The 21,574-nt window shown below is 37.3% G+C and overlaps 1 protein-coding gene across 4 annotated transcripts; it reads left to right on the forward strand.

Annotated features, from left to right (window-relative positions):
• Positions 1–8,459: 8,459 nt before the first annotated feature.
• On the forward strand, positions 8,460–14,533 carry GPR85 (G protein-coupled receptor 85). Of its 4 annotated transcripts, none has more exons than XM_032305152.1 (4): positions 8,460–8,774; positions 9,231–9,895; positions 10,033–10,174; positions 11,289–14,533. In XM_032305152.1, exon 4 carries the CDS (start codon positions 11,459–11,461, stop codon positions 12,569–12,571), a length of 1,113 nt encoding a protein of 370 aa, XP_032161043.1. In that variant the 5' UTR covers positions 8,460–8,774; positions 9,231–9,895; positions 10,033–10,174; positions 11,289–11,458; the 3' UTR covers positions 12,572–14,533. The 4 variants fall into 4 exon arrangements, with proteins under 4 accessions (XP_032161043.1, XP_032161042.1, XP_032161044.1 ...); XM_032305151.1 differs by having other exon boundaries at positions 10,057–10,174; XM_032305153.1 differs by having other exon boundaries at positions 10,060–10,174.
• The last annotated feature ends 7,041 nt before the right edge of the window (positions 14,534–21,574 follow it).

Here is a 21,574-nt window from a genome sequence, read left to right on the forward strand (position 1 = left end):
TTAATACTATTGTATTGTATTGAAAAAAATACTATTGAATTGATTGTATGTTGACTTACATTTTGGATATTTTTTGGATATATTGGTTTAAATAAAATATACTATTAAAATTAGTTTTACTTGTTTCTTTCTACTTTCATATTTTGGCTACTGGAAAATTTTAAACTACATGCATAGCTCACATTAACTATCTATGGAAGGACTGGATTAGACTTGAAAGGCACTGTGATATACTGAGAGTGGATAAGACCAAGTGGCCAAAAAAATCTAAATCAAGTTTCTGATTTTACTGCTTCTTGAGGTAAGTCACTTAAGCATAAATCCCAGCTTTTCCATTGACCTTGGGCAAGTTAATTAGATCTCTCTGTGCCCCCAAGTTTTTTCATCCATAAAATGAATCATGCAACCTACCTTATAAGGTTTTGAGGAAATCAAATAAGTTAATAAATGCAAAGAACAACATCTGTCACATTATAAGCACCAAATAACTATTAATTATTTATATCTCTCAACTTGGTTTTTTATTACACTAAGAGAAGAATGATAGATACCTCATAGGATGAAGTTAGAATGCACTCTAATAATGTATTTAAAATTAATTTATAAATCATAAAAACTAGATAAATGTTTGTAACTGTTCAGTTCTAAAAGTCATTGAATCTATGCAACCCTGATGGTCATTACAAAGCTTCAGTACTCCAGGTTAAATATGAATTTAGCATTCATACTCCTTCATCCTAAAGTTTCAGTAGCTTGGTCTACTGTGCAGATTTTTGTATCCTATTACAGACTATGCTGAGAATGACTTTTTAGTTAAACATCAGAAGGACATAGAATTGATGCCAACCTTATTCTCAAAGTCATGTTTATACACATATACTGGAGCATTTAACTTGTTCTCTCAATAATTTTGATACTGCATAGTTTTTAAGTTGACTTGGGGCTTTCCAGAACATATTATACATTAGAAGTATCTGAACATATTATAAGAAAAGATTGCAGCCACGTATATGGTACAACTCCTGAGAGTAAAAAAAGAGATTGTTCTTTAATTTCTTTTCATGCATACTTGGAGATTTATTAGAATAACAGATGTAAAAGAAAAAGTAATTCTTCGGATAATTTTTTTAATAAAAACTGTTATTCATTTATTTCACTAATAGCACCAAATGGCTACTACCTGCCAGACACTATTCTAGGTACCAGGGAAATAAAGATAATCAACATAGACAGAAATCTTGCCTTCATGAGGCTGTACTGTATCAAAATTCTTAAGAGAGCAAGTTAAATATCGAACATATGTGTATATACCCAAGTTAGATGGTTATGTTGGTAGGCATCAATCCAGAGTATTTTTTACTTTTTACTAAAACACCATTTTGAACTTAGTCTGTGAGTAGGACCAAAAATTCAGTCCATCTCTTTACTAAATGTCAGTGTATGTATGATCTTCTGTAGTAAAGACTCATTACAAAACCCCAGCAAGAATCTCACCTATTCAATGCCAGATGGCACAAAAACAAACCATTTATAGAGTGGATTACAAGTAGGCTGTATACAAAAGTGCTGTCTCCACATGATTCCTAATCTTTCAACCAAGTGCCAAGGGTTTATGTGCTTAATTCTCATTAGAATTTAGGCGAATTAACAGGGCATGAATGAAAAAATATATATATCCTTAACTGAAAAGTAAAAATCTTGAAGACATCCCTTCAAGGTAAAAGGTCAAATTTTGCATGCATTTTTTAAAAGAGCTTTTAAAGTTAAATTTCAGAACTGTTGAGGTTCTAAGTGGGGAGCAGATTAAGCATGTGCTGACTTGGCTTAACAGAAGCTGAATTTTGGAAAGGCTGCATGGTGCAGTGGAACCACTCCCTGAGCTAGGAGTCCACAGACCAATTGGGGTTTAGTCTCTAGGTCAAGATCTTAAAACTTTCTCAGTGAAGAAGGACCAATGTATGTGAAAGTTTTTTTATAGAGTGCTAAGCAGTCAATACTCCTGGACCTGCATACAAGACACATTGGAATGAGTAAATACCTAACTGATAGAGAATTTTAAATTTTATATGATAGAGTTATTGTTTTTAATCAACCAATCAGATTTACTAGGAAAGAAATGGAAGAAACCCATGGTCCCCTCAGAAGAAACCTGCTAGTAAAAAACCTGGAGCTTAAAGAGCTGTGGTTGTCAAGGGATTTAATAAAAGCAGGACAAAATGACAGCAGTCCTAGACCTGCACACAACAATCCCATAATGACTAGAGGAAACACTAAACTAATATGTAATATTGCCAAAAATGTCTGCATTAAGTATTATCACAGGAAGACAAATTATTTACCTGGAGGCTTATCGCTGGTATTTATCCCTCCATCTTACCCAGACAACCTCTTGCCCAAACAACTAGCAACTAGTTCGGAAAATGTTAGAAGCATACCTCTATTCTACAATTTTAATTGGGATTAAGTGATATGAAACCCATAGCCAGAAAATATTTCAAATACTGGAACTCTTGGCATTGGGCCACTTCCACATCTACCTCTTAAGCCTGTTCACCTGCCCATCTCCATGCAGCACAGTGACATTCCAAGAGATGATGGGTAACAGCAAGAAGTATAGATTATCGAGTTTGTAGATGTAAGATATTCTGTATTTGAATCTTTATAAATAAGACTCACATTTGTCATAATGCATGCATACAACAGCACACCTTATGCCCCATGGGAAAGATTAATGATCCCTTAACAATAGCCGTGTCAGAAAACAACCACTATCAATCACATACCAACGGCCAATACAGAACATCATAATTCTGCATCTGATAAAAGAGAAAGGCAGTCCTGACCAAGTTCTTCTATGCAGTGAAAGTGTACACACCCAACCCTAGTCATTGCTGCCTTCTGAAAATGAACTACCACCCTGTCTCAAGTTGTTGGAAGCATTGTTCTATGTCCCCCTTGTTCCAGAGATTACAAACTCTATCAGAAGTTTTGGCCTTTGTTCAAGCTAAGAGGACTTAAAGAGTGATTTGGCTCGTGTCTTTTTAATTATATTCAATTAGTAAGATGAATCAGCACTATTTTATATAAGAACCTTTTATATTTGGCTCTTACTTAAGCCTGGTAACACAGGGAAAGAAGTATTTTCTAAAAAGAAAACAAAGAAAAAGCAAGAAAGATACTCCTGATTTTTGCCTAACAGTAGTATCATCCTTGTGAAGTCTTTTTCCAGATAAATGGCCAGTTTCTTTTTCAACCCCTCTCCTGTCATATATTTGAACACCAGGTTAGGGGCTCAAAGGATAATATATCTTCTCTTGGCTTACAACCTGCATGAGAGACATTATGTTACTAGAAAATGGTTTGAAATTACTGAATAGTAAGGCAAATAAGGAATCATGTAAATGTTAATGTAATAAACCTTAGAAGAAAACAAAATTCCCCCAAATCCAGAGTAATTCCTTGGCCAAGAAAACTTTCTGCCTATAATACAAATAATTATACCAACCTTATTAGATTAAGAAAAACAGAGTACATTTGGAGCCTGTGCCATTGTTTTTTACTTCTTTTCCTGGTGTATATCCTTCCTTGTATATCTGTTTATATCTATATCTATATCTATATCTATATCTATCTATATATTTCCTTGTATATATTCTTCTCACAGTGCCCAGCATAGCACTCTTCATGTAGTAGGTTCATAAGCTCACATTCAACAAAAATGGGTATATTGTCCTCTATGTGCCAGGTTCTGTCTGGACACCAGAGAAGAACAGGGCAAAATAAGACAACATTTGTATTCCCATAAGGTTCATATTCCAGTTAAGACTAGAGTTTGCTGAACGAATGAAATAATGTTGCCCCTGGACTAACTCTTAAATCCTTTTTAATGTAAAATCGGGCAGAAAACATCACAAGTTTATTTTTGACAAGTGTCAACCAAGTTAAAGTAGTAAGCACATGTACGAGATATGGGAAGAGAAAACTACAAAGTTTAAAAAAATTAAGAGAAATGAAAGTAGATGGGCTAACAAGAAAATCAGAATGCAGGACTAGACAGTTAATAGGGGAAGCTCTTAAATTAGAGTCTAGGTTAACATTCTTTACTTTCGGCCATATTTTAATTATGCCCATTTGTCAAAAAGCTAAACACTACACAAGCTTAAATAACCATAATCTGCTCATATTATCACAGACCTGGTGTTTATAATAATGGCCTTAATGCACTTACAGATTGAGGCAACCTCTGAATAATCAAAGAAAAAAATGACTTCTATGTCCTGAGTTTTAAAAATCATACTGTATTTTTATTCTGTGAAAATTTACAATCCACGTAATATATATGACTCTCCATTAACCTGAATATTAAATTAAACTTCCCATTCCTTAATTATTTTACCAACAGTTACTTTGCCTTCCAACCTCTTCTCAATGCATACACACACACACACAATCACACACACACCACCCACACACACACACATGCATGCTTTTTTTCATGCTTTTTTTTCATGGCTAAGATTGACTCTATTTAAAAAAAAAAAAAGTAAAGGGGAATGAAATAATTTCAAACATTTTAATAGACCAAGACTTTTGATAAGAACTCTAAAATTTTGCCAGACATTAATAGGGAAACTTGTATTTGCTGTCTTCATTCACAGGATCACATTTAAACAATATGTAAAAGAAGAAGAGGTGTAAAGACTTCTAGAAGAAGAAGGCATGCTATACTGACTTAAATAACTACCACTTTGTTCTTAGAACATCAAGGGAATCCATTAAAACCTTTATCATCAAGACAGTGCTGTCATTAATAGCAAAATTGTTCCTTAGCCTGACTTTATAAAACTTTACACCTGTGCCCCTCACTTATTAATCCCTGTCTGACTCGCTCTTCTGAAACTGTTCTCTCAAAAGTTGCTAATTTCACCAAATCCAATGATATATTCTCATCCCTCTTCCTTTTAAACTTCCTAGATACAACTTACACTTGATGACCACCGCCTCCTTGAAATTCTCTCCTTCCTCAGAGTCTGTGACTCTGGTTGTCTTCCTTCATTTCAGTTTGTTCTATTTCTGGTTCTTCCATTTTCCTTCCTATTTCTTAAATGGAGGCATTCCTTTCATTTTTCAGTTTGCCCAGAGGGAGCGGAACAGGTTTTTGGTTTTGGTTTTGTTTTTAACCTCAGCCTCCGCTTCCCTCAACAATCTCTCCCTTGGCAGTGTCATCCAACCCTTATCGTAGGTCTACTGTCATCCATGGGTACTTCCTGAATTTGGGCTCTTTACTTCCAACAGCATATACATCAATACTGGAATGTTCCACCAGCATTTTACATTCAATATGTCTAAAATTAACTCGGAATCTTGTTTACTGAACCAACCCTCTCTTTTTTTTTACTTTTGCTGCCTCAGTTAATGATGTCTCCTACCTCCCAGTTACTCAAGCTCCAAACCTTAGAGTCAACTCTTACTCTTCCATCTCCCTTGCTTCCCTTATTTAATCACTTGATTTAAAAAAGAAAAAATGTGGCTTCTACTTCCTCTTAACAATCAAATCCATCCCTTTGTTTCTTGTCATCCCAGCCCCTCCGTTTCTATCCAATTACGCTCTCCCTACATTGCTGTCGCTGCCAGCACACGGGTCCTTTCTCTTCATTTTTCATTTCTCGCGAGATCTAGCTCAATGACTCCTTCGGAGGAGAACCTCAACACATATTTGTTAAATGAATTCAATAAAGGAACAAGTTTTCAGAGAGAAGGAAATTGTCAACATAAAGGTTAGAGATGGTAAATAACTATATTTTTAAAAGCCTGGATCTTAAATTGAGAGAGAAGTTCTTAGAGATGCTAGCCTTAAAATTAAAAAATGAATTATATCAACGCTTTGAAACCGGCTTTGTGACAGAGTAGAGAGAAAAATCTAACAAATCAATCTTTTTGCATTTTGGAAAGGAACATGCCAGATTCTTTATCTTTTTAGAACTCATTAAAATTCTGAAGAACTCTCACTGTTTGAGGTGTTCACAATTATGGTGATTCCTGGCTCCTAAGGCACAATTTTTTAAACCCAGTGGCAGATTTTGGGGTCTAGAGCATTCTTTCACTTTGTTGTTCCTCAAGCAGGTAGAGCCCTAGAAACTCACAGTTACTTAGATGTCACAGTGAAAAACGTTACTTTTTGCAACAGACTAAGGAGTGAAAACCATTATCAAAAATAAATGCATTGGGGAGCTTAGGTGACTCAGTCAGTTAAGCGTCTGCCTTGGGCTCAGGCCATGATTTCAGGGTCCTGGGATCGGGCTCCCTGCTCAGCAGAGAGTCTGCTGCTTCTCCCACTCCTTCTGTCCTTCCCTGCCCACCCAACACCACCCCTCTGTACAGGCACACTCTTTCTCTCAAATAAATAAAATCCTTTAAAAAAATAAAAATAAATGCAAAATCTCCCTTTTTGTTGGCCACTTGTTCCAGGTTAAAGAATTTTTTAAATAAGTTCTTGGAAAATGTTTCCATGTTAGTCCCTGATGAGAGCTTTCTCATCAAAATAACTTCCAGAACATTTATAAAAAGTCTCTTTTTCGGGGCGCCTAGGTGGCTCAGTGGGTTAAAGCCTCTGCCTTCGGCTCAGGTCATGATCCCAGGGTCCTGAGCCCCGCATCGGGCTCTCTGCTCAGGAGGGAGCCTGCTTTCTCCTCTCTCTCTCTGCCTGCCTCTCTGCCTACTTGTGATTTCTGTCTGTCAAATAAATAAATAAAAATCTTTTTTTAAAAAAAGTCTCTTTTTCATATAGTTTTAGATTTTGTTAAGAATTGAGAATATCAAAGATAATGTGTTTTTAAAGTTTTAGAGAAAAGCTTAAAGCAGAAGAGACAGCACTTTAAATGAATGACTAAAAGATCTTTTCTTAGAACATTTTCGGCCTAGCCTATCTTTCTCTGCATTTGCCAAGGATTATTTATTTCCTGACACATATTTTTACATAAACAATGCATAGAACGAAAATACTGGATTTACCTATCATGAGCTGTGCATCACTTGGCAAAAATCTGATGTGTCTGTCTGATTAATTTTGAAAAGAAGATAATTGCTGCTTTAAATAAAGTTGTATTTATTTATTATAAGAACCATATTAAGCAAATTACACTGGTCTTCCTAATCTACTGATCAATAAATTTAATGTAATATGCAAAAAACTTGAAAAACTTTAGACCCCTTCAAACCCAGGATGTCCAGTATTTTGCTGTTGTTTGCTTTGTCCCTTTAGTCCTAACCCTACAATCAGTTTTGCTAGGTTTGGTGATATAAGGAATCAAAAAGAAATTAGTTAAGATCAAATAAGGTTATAATCTGACCCACGTGAAGCAATACCTTTACATTAACTTAAGGATGGTATGAAATTTTTGTCAGCTATTAAATATATTTTTTTAAAAATTCCTGTTCATTTAAGTTACAGACTTCAATGTTTTCTCCAGAAGAGTTAATGAACTGAAGGGAAAATATCTCGTTAATTTCTTGAGCCCCCTTGTGAGGCAAGAAAATGACATTCTCATCTAACAGCTGGAAAACTGAAGAACTAGTGAATATAACTGCACTCGATTGCAAAGGAAAATAATACTCTAATACCCAAGGAAGTAGATATGAAATAATATTGCAGAAACACACATTCCCCTCTTATTTTTTAAGGAATCAATACCTGCATCTTAAAGTATGAGGAGAGTTAAACCCTTGGATCTTGGCCCTATACCTTTTGGCAGAGTAAATTATTGCCTCACAGCCTGGCAGTGCAGTCACCCTTTTAATTTACTTTTAAGTAGTTTTTCCCTAATCCATACAACCTAAGCTCTGGCTAATCATGAGTCCTAAGCAAACTTATTTAAATCAGTTATTCTGTAGATTTTTAAACTGTAAAATTTCAGGAAATAATAACTTTGCAAAGTACATTGAGACCCTAATTGGGAAGTAAAACAGAACAAATTGAATTGATTTGTAGTTTCACAAAAATGAACTTGGAATTTGCGAAACATCATACAGTTTTGAGATCTTCTGAATTAGTTTTGCAAAAAAGTGGAATGTCTCACTTGAATGGAAATGCCCTCAAGTTACTTCCAGAATTGCTGGAGGATTGATTTTTCTAGGTTAAGGGAATGCAAAAGTTAGGTGCTTTGTCTGTATTTTCATTTTTGTTTCTGTTTTTTTAAACAAATAATTATCTATCTTTTACATGGGTTTAGGATATCCCAAAACAAATCAGGAATACGGAACATCATTTCACTATTACCAACATAGGGCTTTGTGTAATGACTGTGACACCATGACAGTGAAGTATTCATTTTTAAGCTTTAAACAGACAAAGCTTTACCTCAGTGTGTCCAATAGAAATACAATATGTAAATTAACCCATATTATCTGTATGCTGATTGGCTTGAGTTCGCCCGAATGTCACAATCTCACCACCCAGCAATGAGGTATTTTACTGCTGTCTGGAGATCAAATTATTACTGTAGAGAAGATCTTTATTTTTTCTGTTTCATTAACAGATTATTATAAAGCAATAAGCATGCAGGAGGAGAAGCAGACGTTTTACATTGGGAGTTAATGAAAGCATGTCTGCTTGTTTTTTGGAGATGGGGAGTTGTTTAAAATCTTATACCACCCCCATAAACAAAACTCTTCGGAAATGGTAAAATAAGGAAATGCATGATTCCAGAGGCATCCCTAAGCACCCAGTTGTCAGGCTATGTGGTGTCTTGTGATATCATCGGACCTTTTGGATGGGTGTAAGTTTTATGAATTCGTTATATTCCTAGTATTTTTCTTCCGTGAAAACAGAGGGGGAGGGAAAGGAAACTCACACACACAACCGCTTTGACATTACCAATGTATCGGGTCAGCTGTACTTGCAAGAAGGAAAGAGAAAGGCTGTTGCTCGGTGGGGTGGAATGCGAGGAATAGTCATTTAAAATTTTTCTAAGCCTGAGGATTCTATAGTCATAGTCGTTAAGGCAAAATGGATGTAAATCATTTTGCAGTTGTCCTCCGAACTTAGCTTCCCCCTAGTTAACATATATTTGCGTGCATTTGAGAATAGAAGATGACTAACAAAGACAGGGCTGCCCTAACCTGCTTTCCCTTTTTCCCCATTGACAAGGTTTTCTTGACGGCACTTTTATATATATATTTTATTTAATTTCTTTTTCTTTCTTTCTTTTTCCTCCCCCTTCCCCCACGCCCAGGCTAACCTGCAAATGCAAAGGTCAGCTGGGAAAATCATTAAAAAGGAAATCTAAAAGAAGCTTCCAATGCATTGGACCACCCAAAAGAGAAAGGAAGGAAATGTTCGGGGAAGACTAGGGTTCCGGGAAGCTGAAGAGGGGGCGAGCGCCCCCAACACGGCGGCTTCTCCTGGCGTTGCCCTAAGGGAAGAGGGTGGGCCTGAGGTCCTGAAAAAGCCTTTCCAAGCCCCCACTTCAGTTGTGGGGAGGGAAAAGTTCAGTGGCAGCCAGAAGGGGACAAAAGCCTAATTTTGCCAGTTCAACAGGACAGCAGAGTCAATAAACCCTGCCAGCTCTGGAAACGGGTCGAGGCTCCTGTTGGCTCCACAGAGGCTGAAGCAGCCCTCGCCGCCGCCCTCGTCGCTGCCGCCGCCGCCGCCGCCGCTGCCGCCGCCGCCGCCGCCGCTGCCGCCGCCGCCGCCGCCGCCGCCGCCGCGGCCCCTGCGTTACTGGGGGAGACGGTGCCGCTGCGACAGGGGAGGACGCGGCTGGAGCTCAAGGAGGCTCCAGCGCGCAGGCGCCGCCGAGCCTTGCCTGGATGCTCAGTCAAGGCACTAAGGCAAAAAAAAATCAGCAATTTATAGAAAGAAGAAGCTATAGTCTGTCGGGATATCCAACACCAACAGGTAGGAGGATATACTCTCGGTTAAGTTTGGGGGGAGGGGGGCGCACAGTGTTGATGAAACTGCAGGTTCACCGGCACCGAGCCCTCCCTGAGGTTTTTTGTTTTTTGTTTTTTTGACAATAAACTGCATAATGGAAGTACATTCAGACAATGCATCTTCAGTAGGGCTTATTGAGAGCTCCATTTCTGGAAAGCGTTGCAAGACTGAGGAATATCAGACTGCGAATCACCGGGAACAGTTCCCTTGCAGCACAGAAGCAATCTCTCTCCCCATCTTCGCGTATGTAATGCATGTCTCTCTCTCCCCTCCCCCTCCTCCACCCCACATTATAAATCCAGGGGTGGCGGATTTCAGGTTTCGTAATGTTGCATGATGTGATCGGTATTTACCCGGGGATGTACTGGTGGGGAAATTAAAATCGTCGAACGCAGTTTTGCCTGGGCTTCCATCAGTATATTCCGGGCTAGTGAGAAGTGGCAAAGGAAACATGCTTCGTGGGAATAACAGAGGAAGCCGATTTTCCTGGTGTGGCTCTCAGGCACCCAGGAGACAGTGTGCATTTTGTTTTAAAATGAAGCCACTGGCGATTTGCAACAAAGATTATCAGTGTAAATAGGAAAGGCTTAATTGCCGGAGAAATACAGGTTCATGTTAAATTCATTTGAATCCAGGCAGCCAAGGTCTACAAATGGAAGTGCATTATTCCTCTGGGTGTGTTTCGCTGCCCAATATTTACATTAACCGTTTTTAATAATCATGTGGGTTTAAAAGAGAAAAGATTTACCAAAAATGGGGGGTGGGGTGGGGAGGGAAAGACAAAAGATTAAATCACATCAAATATGGGATAACTTCGTATTAATTTCGGAGTCTAATGTTGAAATTGTGCTTTAAGATGAATCAACAAATACTCTTCTTGCAATATGCAGCATGAATAGTGCCACTTAAGTTAAAAGACATATTTTGCAAGGGCTCTTTGAATCCATATCAGCAGGAAAGCTGCCTGTAAAACACTGACAGATACTAACAGAACTCAGATAATGTAGGCAATCTCATCTCTGTCACCTACCAGCAATCTTGTGGATTCCATTGTAACATTAGTGATTAATTCCTGGACTGGCATATTTTATGACTGTGGAACATTTTATTCCTTCTGTCCTAAAAGTACCCATTCAAATTTACGAACCCCAATATAAGGGCATTTTACAATTCATCTAGTTCAGAAAACTAAACAAGCCAATTTTCTGAAACCTCAAACAAAAATACTTACTAAAGCAAATATTATTATTCAAAATTAAAACTTTATTTGCTTCCCCGTAAATGAACAGCTTTATGTTAGCACTGCCTGACATCATTACTTGTTAACTTAAGAACTGATAGCTCATTTTTTTTCCAGATATTCTGATGGCAAATCAAATGGAAGAAAAGAGGAAGCATGACTGCAGATCACATCAGTTCTCTTTGTGGATTACATTTTCAGTAAAATGTATGGATCTATCTTATCCTTGTTCTTATATCTAGATCATGAGACTTGACTGAGGCTGTATCTTTATCCTCCATCCATCTATGGCGAACTATAGCCATGCAGCTGACAACATTTTGCAAAATCTCTCTCCTCTAACAGCCTTTCTGAAACTGACTTCCTTGGGTTTCATAATAGGAGTCAGCGTGGTGGGCAACCTTCTGATCTCCATTTTGCTAGTGAAAGATAAGACCTTGCATAGAGCACCTTACTACTTCCTGTTGGATCTTTGCTGTTCAGATATCCTCAGATCTGCAATTTGTTTCCCATTCGTATTCAACTCGGTCAAAAATGGCTCTACCTGGACTTATGGGACTCTGACTTGCAAAGTGATTGCCTTTCTGGGGGTTTTGTCCTGTTTCCACACTGCTTTCATGCTCTTCTGCATCAGCGTCACCAGATACTTAGCTATCGCCCATCACCGCTTCTATACAAAGAGGCTGACCTTTTGGACGTGTCTGGCTGTGATCTGCATGGTGTGGACTCTGTCTGTGGCCATGGCATTCCCCCCAGTTTTAGATGTGGGTACTTACTCATTCATTAGGGAGGAAGATCAATGTACCTTCCAACACCGCTCCTTCAGGGCTAATGATTCCTTAGGATTTATGCTGCTCCTTGCTCTCATCCTCCTAGCCACACAGCTTGTCTACCTCAAGCTGATATTTTTTGTCCACGACCGAAGGAAAATGAAGCCAGTCCAGTTTGTAGCAGCAGTAAGCCAGAACTGGACTTTTCATGGCCCTGGAGCCAGTGGCCAGGCAGCCGCCAATTGGCTAGCAGGATTTGGAAGGGGTCCCACACCACCCACCTTGCTGGGCATCCGGCAAAATGCAAACACCACGGGCAGAAGAAGGCTCTTGGTCCTAGATGAGTTCAAAATGGAGAAAAGAATCAGCAGAATGTTCTATATAATGACTTTTCTCTTCCTAACCTTGTGGGGCCCATACCTGGTGGCCTGTTATTGGAGAGTTTTTGCAAGAGGGCCTGTAGTACCAGGGGGATTTCTAACAGCCGCTGTCTGGATGAGTTTTGCCCAAGCAGGAATCAATCCTTTTGTCTGCATTTTCTCCAACAGGGAGCTGAGGCGCTGTTTCAGCACAACCCTCCTTTACTGCAGAAAATCCAGGTTACCAAGGGAACCTTACTGTGTTATATGAAGGAGCATCTGGAAATCTTTAGCCTTGTGAAACACTAACCTTCTCTGCTAAGCAATCGTGGCTTGTAGCCATATCTTGAGAAGAAAATCAAGAATGGGATCAGCGGTTATAAGGATTTGGGCAACATTCTGCAGTATTTGCAATAGTTCACCTATAATCCTATTTTAAATCTCAGAGTGATCCTGCTGACTGCCGGCGAAGGTTTGTAATTAAGAAAGGACTGAACCACTGCCCTAAGTTTCTTTCTGTGGTTGAAAACTAGATAATGAAAGTAGCAGGTGCTAAGTATCAGTGCTAAATGCTGTGTATATCACTACTTATGAAAAAAGAAAAAACATCAAAAAAACAATTAGCATTGGACATCTTAATAAATTAAGTTGACATGAGGTAAATGTGTTGATAAAAACTAATTTTAGAAGTTTGAAGACTTTAAAACATTTCATACTATTATTGTTTTGCAAAAACTAAAATATTTGGGGACTTAAAGTACTGTAAGCCACTAAAGACGTGCCATGAATTATTGGATTATCACACTTAAAAATTCGCCTTGTAAGTTTGGGGGAGCATTCCAAAGCAGTATATTGGTTTCAATTAGAGTTTACTCTTTTCTTTTTTTTTTTGTATTAATACGTTACTATTTCTAAATACCACTTTCCTTACCTACTAGTGAAATTGCTAGCATTGAAGTGTATTATGTGGTTTTTGTTGATTTGGTATAAAGTTTTTCCAATTCATTTATATTTTACAAATGCTAGATATTGGTCTAGGAGGCAACATTAATGGTACCAAATGGTCACAACTGAACAGTTCTAATAATGCAGAATAAACACATGTTGCCTTAAAGGGTTATCTAGTATCTTTCATCTTATTTAGCATTGGAGCAAATAGTCAAGGGAAATCGAATCAGTAACTGGTCATGGTCATGCATCTGGAAGTGCATGGACGATCATTTAATACTCTTTTTCCTTTTTCCTCACATGGTTTGAAATTTAAGGTGCACATCACTGGGATAATGAGATTTTCTTCTGAGGTGTGCTACCCATTCTAGTGTGTTCTAAGAAGCAGGCAGTTGATGTATGTTTATATTTTAAATCAGCTGTCAAGGGGAGACCACAGCCTTAGTAAGACATCCTGCACAATTTGAGAAGCATTTATTCTACCGACGGCACAGTCTTGTTTATACTTTCTGCACATTCAGTGTATTGGTCGTTTAAATTATTTCAGTTTTACCTTGTGAAAGCTTATCATATGATTTCTGGTATTTTAGAAATACATTAGAGTCTGTGAGTCTCATTCTTTAAGATACAGATGTGTGAATTTCAATATAAAGTTGCATTTGCCAAAATTTACCCGTGTAGCCTGTTACTTTTCTTGGAATAAATTTTACTTTTTTGGCAATTAACAATTTCTTTTGACCTGGGAGGCAAGCACAAACTAGGAAGTCTAGCTTTATTATGGTTTTGCTTTTTGACTTTTTTGTAGCTACTGTATTTTGATACTGGAAATGCACAAATGATAGGGAACTTAAAGATGATAAACTGACAAATAATATTATCTACAAAAGCATTATTTGGTAGCTTATCATAGTTATCCCTCTATTTATTTTTACAAACCAGTAATGTTTAGAGATACATACCTGCTTAGTTAATTGGTTCAGAATTTTAATATAAATATCACATTTTAATTTGGAGCACTGAAGAAATTTTGGATTCTAAATATATAACATCTAGGAAGAATGGTTTACAAATAACATTATGACAAAACCAGAAAAGTTATTGTTTTTGTTTTCTATTGTTTTCATTTGTTTTTTGTTTGTTTGTTTTGTTTTGTTTTGTTTGGTACTTGAAAAATAAGATTAGGAATCTAATGGAACAGAATTCTTTATTGCTACAGTACTTCTATAAAGAGACTATCAATATAAATATAAATAAGGAAAAATAAATCACTGGAATGTCTCAATGATATATGCAACTATTCAGTTTTGCTCATATAAGGACAGCTCAAGCCATGATTTAGTGAGCACTGTGTTTAACCTCATTTTACTTTATACCAAAGTTGACTGGATCTGAGACAAAGTTTAATGTACAATAGGAGTTGAATCTAGCAATAAAGGCCCCTTGTTGGTACTAAAATCATTCTCAAAAATGCAATAAAAAATGTTATCAAAAGCTATTCTGATAACATGGTTTCCAACTCAAAAAAAAGTTATAGTAGAGGCATAATTACAATGATTACAGAGAACTTGGCTTAGAGCTTCAGATATCACCAGCAATCAGTGGAACATTCAGCAATTGTCTTGCTGCCAGATCAGCTATTATCAACACTAGTCTCCATAGCACAGACAAGAAAACAGAGGCATAGATTAAAGGTAGGGGAATAAGGAGTCAACAGCAAGAACAAAATGAATTGCCTGACTCTCCCTAGCTATTTGGAATAACAGATTCCAACAGCTTGGTAAGTGACCAGTGAATAAGGCAGAACTGTTGTAAATTTTGTTGAATCTTACTTTTGACTAACTTGGCATTTCAGGTCAAGGGGCAAGCACTGGGTGAGATACATCCCTAGTTAATCGATATCATTTATAAATCAATGAGTAATTGTAGCAGTCATGTAAAAGTCTGCTTCCGTGTCTTAATGACCAAATGGCATTATCTATTTTGGCACCCATTCCAATATTCAATATTTAAAAACAGTTGGTAACTAATTCAACTTGAAAATGTTATTAATTTTCAACCCCTGAAAATATTCCCACTGGCGAGTCCAACTTCCCAGTGAGAAAGATCCATTATCAGTAATAATGTGTCCCTCCTGGACTAATTACATCTGAGCTGAGCAGTCCTTAAATTGTTTCCCTTAATAATGATGATATGTTCGCATGGATGTGTCTATCCTGCCTCATCTGGTTCCTTTGGTGCAGAGTGGATTTATTTATGAGATGTCTGGCTGGAGCTAGGCATTCAGTCTGTGACTGTGGAATCCTATGCAGATAATAACTGAGGTAAAAGACGGTGAGTAATTTGCCTAGTTTCCCACAGAGGCCCCCTTTAAATAACAAAATTAACCATAGTCATTAGAAAAAGATTATTTGTAGGACAGCCTATTGACTGAATCACCTTCTTCAAGTGTTAGCTGGTTGGATTTCAATAGCAACATTAAAAAATATATATATACCAGGATTTTTCAGAGGTTAGCTGACTTGTCATTGCTAACAGGTGGATATGTTTCATTTACTTCTACCTCGGTGACTGCTACCTGAATTGCTTATTAATTTATTTATCCATTCAAAAAATATGTATTGGGTCCTGGGCCTGGTGCTGAGAACACAGTGAAAAACAAGACAGAACATTCTCTCATGAAGGTTTTTTAGTCTAGTGGGAATGACAATTCAATCAATTAAATACGTAGTAACAAGTTACAAATGTTATGACAGTAAACATTTCTAAGATGGACTTGGTATTAATTGCCATAAATGGACTGTTTTCCATTTTTCTTTCAGTGCCTTACCTTATATCTTTCCCAAGTACTCCTCGGGATCTTTTATATGTCATACTGCCTCAATTCAGAGGGAGCCTCCCATTCTGCTCACACTTCATTTAGATGAATCACCACATTACATTTGGGAACAGAAGTTCCCATGTTGTTAATGCTATACAAAAAAATAACAGCAAAATCTGACTGTTAAAGTTATCCCCTCCATGTCTCGATTTTCTACTTCCATGTGAGCAGTATTTCAGTTCCTTCAAGAAACTTGGAGATGTCTTTTCTTACACACTCATACGTTTCTGCAAGGTAGCAGGAGAATGGGTAAAGTGTCATCAAAGAAGGAACTGAGAAGCCAACTCCTGGGGTCTTCCCATGGTGCTCAAGCAAAGATGGGAATAACCTGTGAAACAGTGTTCCTATCTACCTTGTGGTAGACACCATAAAACTCCGTAAGCCCATAATCTGAAAAGTTTGTTTGGCCTCCAAAATTTATTTATATTGCAAATACAGTTAAAGATCCTCCATGTAATAGTGAGTTGTGTTGCAATGGGGATTCCTATAGGACAGTTTGTAAACATAACCCAAACTTCACTTCTCTGTATTCACCATTAGATAAGTTTATTTTGTTCCATTCTTTATTTTACTCCACATTGTTATCTAAACAACAAAAACCAGTTTATACTGATTCCATATTTAAAAGGAAAGAAAGAAAATAAGACAATAAATATTAATGTTTCAAATACTGGTCAAACCCATTAATTGAGGTAGATGGTTGCCAGAATTATGGGTTCTTTACAATTCCAAAACCTTGTCAGTTTGTTCTTCAATGTAAAAAACACATCATTTTCATGTTTGTGAATATTCTCTTCTAAATGTTTTGAAAGGAAATTGCAGGGTCTACTAGGATAATTGTTTATTGTTGACTTTTTTTTTTACTGTTGTTCTCAAATCTGGGCATGCTAGTGTTCTGTGATTTCCCCAATTCCCTTGGAAACTCTTTTTTACACCATATTAAAATGATAGAATTGTTTCATTTTTGAGGCACAAGCTGATAATTAGTCTGAATAGTAGTGAAAATGAAGGTATCATTTGTAGATGACTGGATTTTCTTTTTTTTTTTTTTTTTTTTTCCTTTTGGCCATTAGTCAAATAAGTTAAAGTTATAGAGAACTCAAGCAACAGAGGGACGATTTCTTTTTTTTTTTTTTTTTTTTGGCTAACTGCCTTATACTGCAATGTAACAGGTCCCAAAAAATATATTAAGACCAAGAGCCTTTAACTTTATAAAAGGATTATATAAATAAAACCTGGTTTTTAAAATGGAAAAGGAGCTTTTATATCATCTCCTTTTGCCAAAGGGATGATGTCCATTAGTTGCTCAAACCCTTTGGATTAAAAGGCTTTTTAAAGCCAGTTTTCCTCCCACCAGATCAGGCTGTTAATACAAGGGCTGGAATCCTATAAAAGCTCCGGAAGAGAGCAAAGAGAATGTGTTTATCTCTGAGTGATTGTAGAAAAAGTTCTCAAAAAAGCCACACGTGGTGCGGGGCTCAGAATTACTCACACTTGACATTCACAACCAGCCCCTAGTTCCTTTTGGTGCCACTGGGCAACATCATCCTCAGAGACAGGTTTTCAAGCTTGGCTTGGAGGCAGAAAGCAGTTCTTTTTTTTTTTTTCCTCCCTCTGTGTGTTTAGAAAAATAATAGATTCTTGACACAAATATTAAAATTGATATTGTAATATACATCTTGGTTTATTTGGTTTTAAAATAATGTTTAACGTGGGTATTCAAGATCATGGGATGAGGAAGAAAATTACTATAATACTTGGAAAAAGTTATTATAATAGTAAAAAAAACTTTAAAGCTGAATTAACAGTCAAGCTTCAACGAGTTTAAAGTTAATCAGCTGTTTCTTTTCAAAGCTTTAAGAAAGCAAAAATCTGAGTAGATGAAGGAAGTGTTTGTTTCTCCTCCATTGGGGGCGGGGGGATGTTGAATTGAAACAATTCATTTTCTCCAGGGAAAAAAAGGAATTTGGGTCATTTTTCGTAATCATTTTCTTTAGACATAATGCAATTCAGCAGTCGCTTATTGTGTGCTTACTGCATGTATGATCTTGGGCAAGTTACTTAACTTTTCTATGCTTCACCAAAAAAAGGAGATGACGGCACAAACATCCTGGGTTTATTGAGAGGATTCAGCGAAGTGTCCTTGTGAAGGCCTTAGGATAGAGTCTGGCATCTTACATAAATTTTACATTTTACTGGCTCTCTCATAGTTCACCATCTAGCAGCAGAGATACAAACAAATTATGAGACAATGTGATAAGTGCTGTGAGAGATTAGCATTAAAAAAGCGCAGAAATGCAATTAACTCTGTGAAGATGGCAGAAGGAAGGTGAGACAGAAAAGGTGGCAACTAAATTCAGTCTTGAAGGACCATTTTAATTTCCTCTGCCTGACAAAGTTGGCAAAGCCATTTCAGACAGATGAAATAGTAAAACGAGCAAAAGACAAAGAGATTCTAAAGCTCATGATGTGTTCAACCTAGGAATTCACAATCAGAGAAGTTTAATGTTGTGTGGCTGGAGCTTTTATTCCTGTATGGGGAGGGCCCATGTGGTAGAGAGGTTAAAAAGCGCAAGACTTGAAAATTTAAGTCTTTCTTCTGTCTTTTACTAGCTTTATGCTTTTGAACAAGTTAAGTAAACTCTTTGAGTCTCAATTTGCTTATTTGTCATGGCAGGGGTGGGGGTGGTAAGTAGTGGCAATCATTACTTCTAAAGAGTTGCTTGAAGATTAAATGAGATAATATAATAAAAATAGGTAAAATAGGGTAGGGGTGCCTGGCTGGCTCAGTCGATGGAGCAAGCAACTCTTGATCTCGGGATTGTGAGTTCAAACCCCAGGTTGGGTAAAGAGATTATTTAAAGATAAAATCTTTTTAAAAATAGATTAAATAATGGTGTTATTAAGTGCTTATTATGGGCCAAAGGTTGTTCTAAACACTTTTCATATATTAATTCATTTGGTTATCACAGTGAGTCGATGCCATTATAATTTATACTTTACAAAAGAAGAAACTGAAGCCCAGAGAAGTTAAGTAACTGACACAGGTTAGTAATAAGCAAACATGGGTGATGTAAAGCATCAGCATAGTACCCAGGCCCGAGCGAGCGTTCAATTAATGTTGGCTATTGCTGCTGCTGCTGCTACTGTTGATTCTCACACAATCACTGGGAAGGTTAGACACACTGACTAATAAGAGCCGAAGGGACAGCAGAAACAGCTGCAGCTTCAGCCCATAGGTTCACCTTCCTCTTCCCCCCACTTTCCCACGGAGAATCAAAAGGAAGCAAAGAACAATAGCTGATTGCTTTCACAGAGGATCATGTTACTGCGGAAATAGGAGAACCCATCTCATCTTTCAAATGACTTTTTAGAAGGACTCGGCTCAAATTACATCACATTTTCAAAGTGGGTGACACAACTCATGCTGAGTGGAGAATTTCTCCTAGATCTGGCTCATATTCTTCAGTCCTAAATTGGTTTTGTCCCAGTCTACATTACGTGGAGATTTTAAGTGGATGGTTACCGGAGGCTGGGTAAAAGCCTTTCCTGGAATCTCCCTTGGTGTGCCCAGTGGTCAAGTCTCCCTTTAAAGATCCACCTTTCAGGATTGCCGTTCCCAGCCATTTTCCCACTACCGACATTTTCTTCCCTACTCTGGAAATCCCTCTGGCGGCTTCCGTAGCCTCTGTATTCATAACTCTACAATGGCAGGACTACCTCATAAATCCTGAGGTATTCAGGCATACCTGTGGTCCTCACACTTCTCTAACTATTGACTCAGTGTCAGTTGTCTACACATCTGGCCATCCTTCACTGTTGCTTCTTTTTTTTTTTTTTAGCTGTTGCTTGGCCCCTTGAACCCCTGCGATGTTCGTCCCCACTGAGCTTCACTCTTTTTATTTGACCTCTTACTTTACCAGTAATTGTACCAAAGTGATTTCATCTACTAAAGTGACAGCTGCTGTCATCCCCCAAACTGCAGTTTGGTGCTGTTTGTGATCTCAGTAAATACAGTTTTTATTTAATTATCTTGTGTAGCATGAAAAAGGGTGCCAGCCTGAGTGTCGGGAGCTAAGCTGCTGACCAGCTACAGGCTGCTGTCAATGCACTTGACCTCTTAGTTCCCTCAACTGTATAATGAAGGGGTTGATCTCTAAAATTCCTCCAGCTTGGAAAAATCTATGGTTTGTCCATCTGGGTCACTGATGCCCTAAGGACATTAATGACATGGTTATTTCTTTCTTTCCTTCTTTCTTTCTTTCTTTTTTTTTTTTTTTGACATGGTTATTTCTAACAAACACAGCTTCTCCACAGATGACCGTGACCCATGGATGACTGTGGCCCACAGAGATTCACTTCCTATATACAATATTTCAATGAGCTAAGATCTTACCTAAGCAGTTGTAGACTCAACCTGAACTGAGCTTGTTGACATCTGCAGGAGAGAATATCTGTAGCATATCAAAGGACTCTTTCACAGGGCTCTTGCTTTATTCATGTGCTAAGTTCGTAATAGCACTTTTAATTTTAATCAGACAGACTTGATGCTCTGCTTCCATTTCAAATGATCAAATTATAGATATTTGTGCCCTGTTATTCCTTTTTATGTTCTAGTCTTAATTATAAATAATTCATGGATTTCTTTTAGAGGGCACCAAATGTATTTCAAGTTCCTGTAGCAAATACATGAGAGATAAAATTTAGGAAGATATTTTATTACCACACAGTTGTAATTATAGAATGATCCATCTTTGAATAGATATTTAAGAAACACCTACTGTGTGCAAGGAGTTGTACTGGGTGCTTAATAAATCTTATTAAAGCTGGTTTGGCTGAGGTTTTAGTCTTAAAGACTTGTAAAATGAACACAAATCTGGTTTTCTTTCTGCAGTTGTTTTTGTTACGCTTCACATGAGTGAAGACATTGGTTTTTAAAATTCCACCCAGTACAAAAGTGTTTCCTATTATTTTTAATCACACCCTATGCTTAGACTTAAATGGCTATAATTAATGGTGCATTTTTTATTTACAATTTCTGATTTGCAGCAACAAAAATATTTAGTTACCATAAAACACCCTTTTAAAATATATTTTGAATCTGGTGGCTTGTTGACTTTTAAAAGCATGAACTAGAAAAGATAATATTTTTTTATCATGGTAGTAACTTTTTAGCTACTAATAAAGAATTTCGTAGATAATGTGGGGAAATACTCATGCATTCTAGAATACATAATTCAAGGAAACAAATGTTCCCATGTTTACGTGGCCTTCATTTACCCACAGTGCACTGGGAATTCTGGACAATTATTGCATCAGTGCTTTTAGATATGATGCCACTCTGTTCCCTGATGCAGAAAGAACCTGTGTTCTTCTCAGTGGTGCTATTATTTGTTATGCCTGGAAGGTCTTGAGCATTTTCTGCAGTGTCAGAGCTCTAATGCTTTG

This window comes from Mustela erminea, chromosome 11 (assembly GCF_009829155.1).
Source record: "Mustela erminea isolate mMusErm1 chromosome 11, mMusErm1.Pri, whole genome shotgun sequence".
NCBI lineage: Eukaryota > Metazoa > Chordata > Mammalia > Carnivora > Mustelidae > Mustela > Mustela erminea.

Excerpts from the sequence above, each read along its gene's own strand:
- GPR85 (XM_032305152.1), top strand. The coding sequence starts at position 11,459 with ATGGCGAACTATAGCCATGCAGCTGACAACATTTTGCAAAATCTCTCT.